The 7,681-nt window shown below is 38.0% G+C and overlaps 1 protein-coding gene across 2 annotated transcripts in view; it reads right to left on the bottom strand.

Moving 5' to 3' along the window:
* The window catches only part of CCNC (cyclin C), a 37,202-nt gene extending 29,831 nt beyond the window's left edge, over window positions 1-7,371 (bottom strand). Inside the window, exons 1-4 of one of the 2 annotated variants that reach the window (XM_006865841.1) lie at window positions 7,211-7,309; window positions 2,970-3,076; window positions 1,572-1,656; window positions 1,341-1,410 (exon numbers count right to left, since the gene is read on the bottom strand). In XM_006865841.1, the coding sequence (XP_006865903.1) occupies window positions 1,341-1,410; window positions 1,572-1,656; window positions 2,970-3,076; window positions 7,211-7,242 (294 nt within the window). In that variant the 5' untranslated portion in view covers window positions 7,243-7,309. Of the gene's footprint in view, window positions 1-1,340; window positions 1,411-1,571; window positions 1,657-2,969; window positions 3,077-7,210 lie in introns of both variants that reach the window. The other variant, XM_006865842.1, reaches the window with a different exon arrangement.
* Window positions 7,372-7,681: the final 310 nt, after the last annotated feature.

Here is a 7,681-nt window from a genome sequence, read left to right as displayed (position 1 = left end):
ACCTGGCCAATCCCATCTCGTTGGGAGGGGTCTTCCATTAGGGATGAGTTAATTAAATGTTTAGCCAAATATAGTAGGCTCATTTTAAATTTGATAATTTTGTATGGCCCGTGAAGTTATAAATTTTGGCAGAAAAAAGGTTTTCTACCGTTGCTGTACAGGGTCTGTAAATCTTTCTGGGAGAAGATGCAGCCACCCCTAATCTTCACCTTTCTTATAGTTTCCACTATGGCTTTGTAGGAGTCCTGGTGTAGCGCTGTGGGTTAATGCGCTGGATTTCAAGGTCAGTTTGAACAGCAAGGTTGGCAGTTCAAGCTCACCAGCTACTTTGGAAACCCTATACAGGGTCACTATGGGTTGGAATTGATTTGACAGCACTTAACAGCAATGGCTTTATAGGTAGGCAATCATCAGGAGGCAGGAGGGAAGATGGAATAGGAAGCATATATAGGAGAGGAGGGACACTCTCAGTAGAGAAGCAGTGGCACTCACTGAATACTTAACTAGTGCCAAACAATTAAGGGTTTTAGAGGTTAAGAGCATCAGACCAAGAGCCAGACTTCCAGGATTCAAGTACTGACTCTGCCAACTATCGGCTTAATTTTGGGCAAGTTTCTTAACCTCGTTCTGCCTCTCTTTCCTTATTGGAAAATTAAATCAGTTGAGAATTAAATCAGCTAATATATATACAAGAACTGAGAATAATACCTGGTACACAGTAATTGCTACTTATACATTTGTTAAATGAATATATGGAGTCTTGGTGTGGTACTTGCTGAACTGCAAGGTCAGTGGTTCAAGCTCACCAGCTGCTCCTTGGAAACCCTATATAGGGTTGCTATGGGTTGGAATCAATGCGACAGAACTTAACAACAAATGAATATACTGTCGAGCTGGTTCCAACTCATAATGACCCTGTATGGGTTTCCAAGGCTTTAAATCTTCAAGTGACCAGAAAGTGTCATCTTTCTCCAGAGGAGAGGCTGGTGGGCTTGAATTGCCAACCTTGTTATTTGAAGTCCAATAATTACTGTATAAAGTCAATGGACTTCTAAATGAATATATATAAAGATATGTATGTGCTTCTATCAGGAGAAAGTTGAGGCTTTCTGTTCCCTCAAAGTTTTAAAGCCTCAGAAATATTATACATAGTTACTATATTATATATATTGGAATCGACTCGACAGCACAACATATGTGTCTTTGATTTTGTACTAAATCAATATTTTGTATAAAGCACCATCTAGTACAATTTTCACTATAGATAATATGAAGACTCAGACACATTAAACAATACACATTGATTACACTTTAATGAGGAACAGAAAATTATTTCATACCTCTACTTTGGATGCCAAAAAGACACATGTAGGCGCCATTAACACAGGATCTATGCTTTTCAGAGAATATCTAAGATAATATAGAACAAAGTTAAATGTTGTTCATAGGAAACATATTGAAAAAAGTCAAGCTAACTATTAAAAACATATGATGCATTTATAAATAGTTCATCAATACTGGACAAGAGTTTCAAATACACATATACCCAGAGTAAAATAAAACAGCCTTACCTGGCATAAAATCTCTTGAAATAGACTGTAGCAGTGGCAATAACTTGTTGTCTTAATTTAAGATGTTCACCTAATGCTTGGATAACTGAATGGAAAAGAATAAATTACAATATTAGCATTTAACAATAACTTCCAAACAAAGGGGAAAAAAAAAACCCCAAAAACCTACACACGCTATAAAGCTCTACTTGGAAAACAAGTCTAGCAAAAGGATTTGTAAATTTGTTAAAAAATAATCCACTGTTACCAATTCCAACTCATGTAACTACTACTATTGCTAAGTGCCCTTGAGTTGGTTCTGACTCATAGCTATCTTATATGGGGTTTCCAAGGAGCATTTGGTGGGTTTGAACTGTTGGCCTTGTAGTTATGGAACTCTTCTACTTTGTAACTCATGAAACTATGTATTACAAAGCAGAAGAGTTCCATAGGGTTTTCTTGGCTGTAATCTTCCCAAAGCAGATCACCAGGCCTTTCTTCCATGGTGCTGCCGGGGGTGGGTTTGAACCATCAACCTTTAAATTAGTGGGCAGTGCAAAGCACCTGTGCCATCCAGGGACCTTTAAATATATATGCATAAACACACAAAAAAACTGAAATCAGCTCCTAGTCAAAATTATTACAAAGGAGCTCTGGTAGTGTAGCGGTTACGAATTGGGCTGCAAACCACAAGGTCAACAGTTCGAAACTACCAGCTGTTCCACGGGCAAAAGATGAGGCTTTCTGCTCCCTTAAAGATTTACAGCCTCGGAAACCCTGTACAGGGTCTCTATGAGTCGGAACCGACTCCACGGCACACAACAACAACAAGGAGAATGAATGATAGGTGTTTCTCCTCTACGATCTAAATATTTTCAATGCTTTTTACATTATCTTCTGAATAAAAATGAAAATATTTGACATCAAGCCAGTTGGACCCCTGGTGTGGCACTGTAGGATCAGCACTGGATTGCTAGCCACTAGGTCAGCAGTTCAAGCTCACCAGTCGCTTGGAAACCCTATACAGGGTTGCAATGAATTCAAATCAACTCAACAGCTCTTAACAATAATAATCAAGCCAATTATATCTAACACTTCTCAAAGCAAAATTATACATTAGGAATGGCCAATATAGAATGTCAATACAGAGAAGCAATTATCCTCAAAGTATTTTGCTTTTGTCAGCTGTAACCTGGGTTTAAAAATGCATTATAAAGGTTTAGGGAGATTTTTACACTTTCAAATTTCAGGGGTTATCTCTGATATACAAAATTTATAAAACACTTAATTCAGATAATTAAAAAGAAAGAAAAATAAATGTAAATTGTAAAAAGAATATCTGATGGACGAAAGCAGTTCATCACAAATTACCATACAAAATATTTTAGTTCAGAAGTTATCAATTGAAAAAAAAATTACCATTTGTAAAAAATATTTGTAATTTCCAATACTCTTCTTCTGAGAGAAACTTTAAGTCCTTTTGGCGCTCCTTCAAAAGGTCTTGTTTATCCAAAATCCATTGCAAACTGAAATAAATGTTAAGACATGCTGTAAAAAAGTTCATTAACTATGTCTCAGATAACATTTCAAGATAGGCTGTTCATATTAAGGTACAAACACAGTGTAAAAAGTCACCCTGAAAGATGCCTTTTATCATCTTTTATTTAGATAAAAGATGCTTTTTACCTAAATCATCTCATTTACAAACATAAATATGGTCTGAAAAAATTCTTATCTTTTCCCCCCTCAGTTTGTCACTATGTTGTTGCATTTTACTGACTGCAAGACTCTGATATAAAGATGTTTCTTTAACATCTTTAGCATGATGTCTTCAAATTTTCAGTGACAGCATGTTTATTTTTTTAAATTCTTTTACAATTCTTTCAGTTAAAATTTATACAGAAAAATAAGTATTCTTTTAACAGCAATGACATCCAATTTGTTGTGATATTAGTTATATTTTTCACAATATGTTATTTTAAATTGCATCCTGGTTGTTCCATTTACAGTATTCTATTTTCCCTGTCCCCTTATCTTCTCATCTTTGCTTTAGAGTAATTGTTGACCTTTTGTACTGTAGAATCAGCATAGGACACTGAACCACAAGTTGTCAGTTCAAACCCATCAGTTGCTCCTCAGAAACCCTATACAGGGTTGCTGAGTCTGGATTGACTCAATGGCACTTAACTACAAGATTTTTTTTTAATGGAGCACTGTACTTTGGTGTGCTTTACTACACTTTTATATGTTGGATGCCATCTGGTAATACTTTATTACCAGTGAACTGGTATTCCAATGAATACCAATATGCATTGTTATGATGTTGTTAAGTACCGTGGAGTCAGTTCAGACTCATAGTGACCCTGCACAGGGTTTCCAAGGCTAAATCTTTACAGGAGCAGAAAGCCTCATCTTTCTCCCGCAGAACAGCTGGTAGTTTCGAACTTCCGACCTTGAGGTTAGAAGCACGATTCGTAACCACTATATTACCACAGCTCCTATTGTTATGATAAGAACTGGAAAGCATTTTTTTTCTGTGTGAACTGAATTAATTTCATTAGCAAAGTTATGAATCACTTAAAGTGAGGGGAAATTTACCTGTGAAATAACACAAGGACCGTATGCATGTCTATAAGAGTCGCTGATAAATCTCAATTTGCTTTTAAACTTACACCATAAAGATAGCCCAAAGATATATCTGGGTTAATTTACCTTTCTCACATATATATTTTTTTATTTTTGAATCATCCCTTTTTTCCTCGTCCCAATCAGTAGTTTAGCTCATTGTCTTGGTTCTTGTTTCCAAAGCAAAAGTGTTTGTAATTTCTGACAATCTTTTTCCTTTTAATAACGTGTTATCTTTATTCTCTCCAATAACTTTAGGTTTGTTACAATGTTTATTTTTAAATATTGTTAAGCAGAATTTAAATTTTTTATTCTTTCTCAGTTATTCAATATTTAAATTTTCTTAAGTTCAGTATAGCTATGTTGTTGTTGTTATGTGCCATCGAGTCGGTTCCGACCCATAGCGACCCTGTATAGGGTTTCCGAGGGTATAAATCTTTACGGGAGTAGAAAGCCTCATCTTTCTCCCACGGAGCAGCTGGTAGTTTCGAACCACTGACCTTAAGGTTCGCAGCCCGATTCGACCACTACGCTACCAGAGCTCCTTCAGTATAGCTATATCCTATAGAAAATGCTATGGATTGATGTCATATATTATTTTCTAGATATTATGCAAGTATATTTTTAGCTTCCTCTTGGATACAATATCCAGAGTTGGTTTTACAGCTTTTATTTTCTGTTACCTGTTCATGCATTGAATTGACTAGTATTTAATGCCTTTCTAGTTTTACTACATTGTGATAAAAGAATGTATTTTGTTAATGTGCTACCTAAATTTTCTCCACTATATTGATTTGCTCTGCCCTGGAATATACATTCATTTCATTTCTACAGTTATTTTATATTTCAAAATGGTAATTTGCGAAAGCAAGTATTTAAGAAGTTTTTATCACAGTATTTGTATGGAGAATAAACCAAGAAGACTTGTAAAAACCTCATTTCACCAATATTACAATTTCATTGATTTTAAGACTCATTAGTATTTCACGCAATTCAGAGAAATGTGGAAGCCTTGTTGTTGTTGTTGTTAAGTGCAATTGACTCGATAAGGTTTCCGAGGAGCAGCTGGTGAGCTTGAACCACCGACCTTGCAGTTCAAACGGCTTTGCAGTCTGGCGCATTAACCCACAGCGCCACAGCAGGACTCCCGTGAAAGCCTTGTTGTTGTTGTGAAGTGCCATAGAGTTGGTTAAGTGAAAGCCTTATATGCCATGAAATCCAGATTATTTCATGTCAATTTTCCTCTTTCACCAAAATCTCTAATATGACCCTTTCGTAAACTTTTTGTTTGTTCACAATTGTCTTGTATTTTAATAATTGTTATTTTTTGCAGATTCTCCATGGTTCTCAAAGGAGTTAAGTGAAATAAAGCGGCCCCCTACCTATTTGAATTGAGAGGTAGGGACAATCTAAAAAATTACATTTAATATTATAATAATAATTATACATTTGAAGTGGGAAAAAAAAAAAAAATTAATCCACAGAACCACACCTGTATAATGCCGACAGTAAATGAGAAAACTCATCTAAAGGGGAGCAGGGTCTCTTTTCTAAAAGCTGAAAGCTGCCAATCAACAGCATATATTTCTGAGTCCTGGTGTAGTATATGATAAGCACTGGGCTGCTAAATAGGTCAGTGGTTCAAACTCACCACCCGCTCCTCGGAAACCCATACAGGGTTGCTATGAGTCGTTTCCGACTCAACGACAATTAACAACAAAAAGCAAATATTTCAATGAGTGAAAAAGCTGTACAACATAAAAATATGATTAGCAAAGCTTCAATAGCGTTTCATTTCCACAGAATCACTTTCAAACAAGAAATATTTATAATGTATGTTGTTGTCGTGTGCCATGGAGTTGGTTACGACTCATGGCGATCCTGTACAGGGTTTCCGCGTCTGTAAATCTTTACTGGAGCAGAAAGCGTCATCTTTCTCCCACGGAGCAGCTGGTAGTTTCGAACTGCTGACGGTGGGATTAGCAGCTTGAATCGTCCAGAAACTTGGCATGCCTCCTTCCATGAAAATTTTGTTTTGTTTTGTGGTGGAAACCTGCTTTCTTGAAAATAGATTTATGAGTCCATTGTTAATTTTTTTGTGTGCAAAGGAGAAAAAAAAAAAGAATTAAAAAGAAAGAAAAGGAATCGATGCTATTCACAAAATCAAAAAGTTAAAATGAATTATTAATACTCTTAGCTTTAAAAATTACTTAAAATTAATCTTATCACATTCTGTTCCTCTTTCCACTATCCAGTAAAGTCTAGTCAACGTTGAATTAACCCCGTCACACACCTTCGTGCCTGCTTAAGACAAATGTATTTAGGGGAAAATGTTTTTAATATTATTCTAACTCTTCCATGGTCACTAAAACAAAAGCTATTTATGAAGCAAGCTTCAAGAAATTGGCAAACAAAAATCACTGGAAAATACACAAGATAAAAAAGCACAGACTAGTAATAGGGATAAATCTTCAAAGTACCTGCCGCATAACCTATCAACATAAAATTCAATCTAGGCATAAGGTAGTGACAGCAAACAGTTATTGATCAGAAACAAGCTTAGCTTATAGCAATAATAACATAAATAATAATAACCATAACAATAATATTATTAAAGGTGAATGACAAAAGAACCACATTCCAGATCCTCTGAAGTGACCCCAGGCAAAGGCAAGCAACAGCCATCCTGGAGAGCTAGTCTCACAGGCCACAAGTGAGGCACTCACTGCCTATACCTGGGCCCATCACCCTGTCCTCTACCAGCCCTCCATCCTCGGGTGTAGATAACCCAATAATCCGAAATTAAACTCCTTAACCTTCACTTCTCTGAGACTGAGCCCCTTCCTCGAAAGCGGGTCAGAGGGCAGGGAGCATCTCATAAAACCGCAACCCGTTTCAGGCTGCCGGCGATTTCCTGGGAGGACCTCAAGGCGCTCGGGGCAGGGACCAGGAGGCAGGCCAAGTAGAGTTGCAGGCCCGGTCCTCAAAGACCACCTAAGTGACGGCTTTGGACGGGAACACGGGATATCACTTACTAGTGGGAGCTCTGCCAAAAGTTCCCTGCCATGGAATACAGCTTGCCCTGATAAAAAAGCACCAGCCGACGGGACGGCCCGCGGAGCGACCATAGACCCAGCCCGCCTAGTAACCGAGCTCCGCGACTATAATCAGCCCGGCTCCGCTCTGCGGCGGCAACGGTAAAAGGAAGAGGATGGCACCTTGGTCTCCTTGATGCCGGCCGACAACACTACTGTGTAAACCGGTTCCCATGAACAAAAGTTCCGGCCCGGCCCGCCCCGCAGTAGCGGAAGTCAACGGAGAAGAGACTGCCTGTTGGCGCGCTAGGATAGGTCACGGGAACTGGTGCTCGCGGCAGTCAGGAGACTCTCGCGAGAGTTTCACTCGGTTGCACCCTAGAGCCTTCGCAGGTTGTTCCTCTGTATTCAGCGCTGTGCTTAATTGGCTTAACCTGAGGGATGGATACCCCCAGTTCTGGGTTTCCTTAT

The sequence above is a fragment of the Chrysochloris asiatica genome, unplaced genomic scaffold, assembly GCF_000296735.1.
Source record: "Chrysochloris asiatica unplaced genomic scaffold, ChrAsi1.0 scaffold00084, whole genome shotgun sequence".
In the NCBI taxonomy this organism is placed as follows: Eukaryota; Metazoa; Chordata; class Mammalia; order Afrosoricida; family Chrysochloridae; genus Chrysochloris; species Chrysochloris asiatica.
Note: the sequence above shows the minus strand (reverse complement) of the source record. Positions and strands in the feature narration are given on the sequence as shown.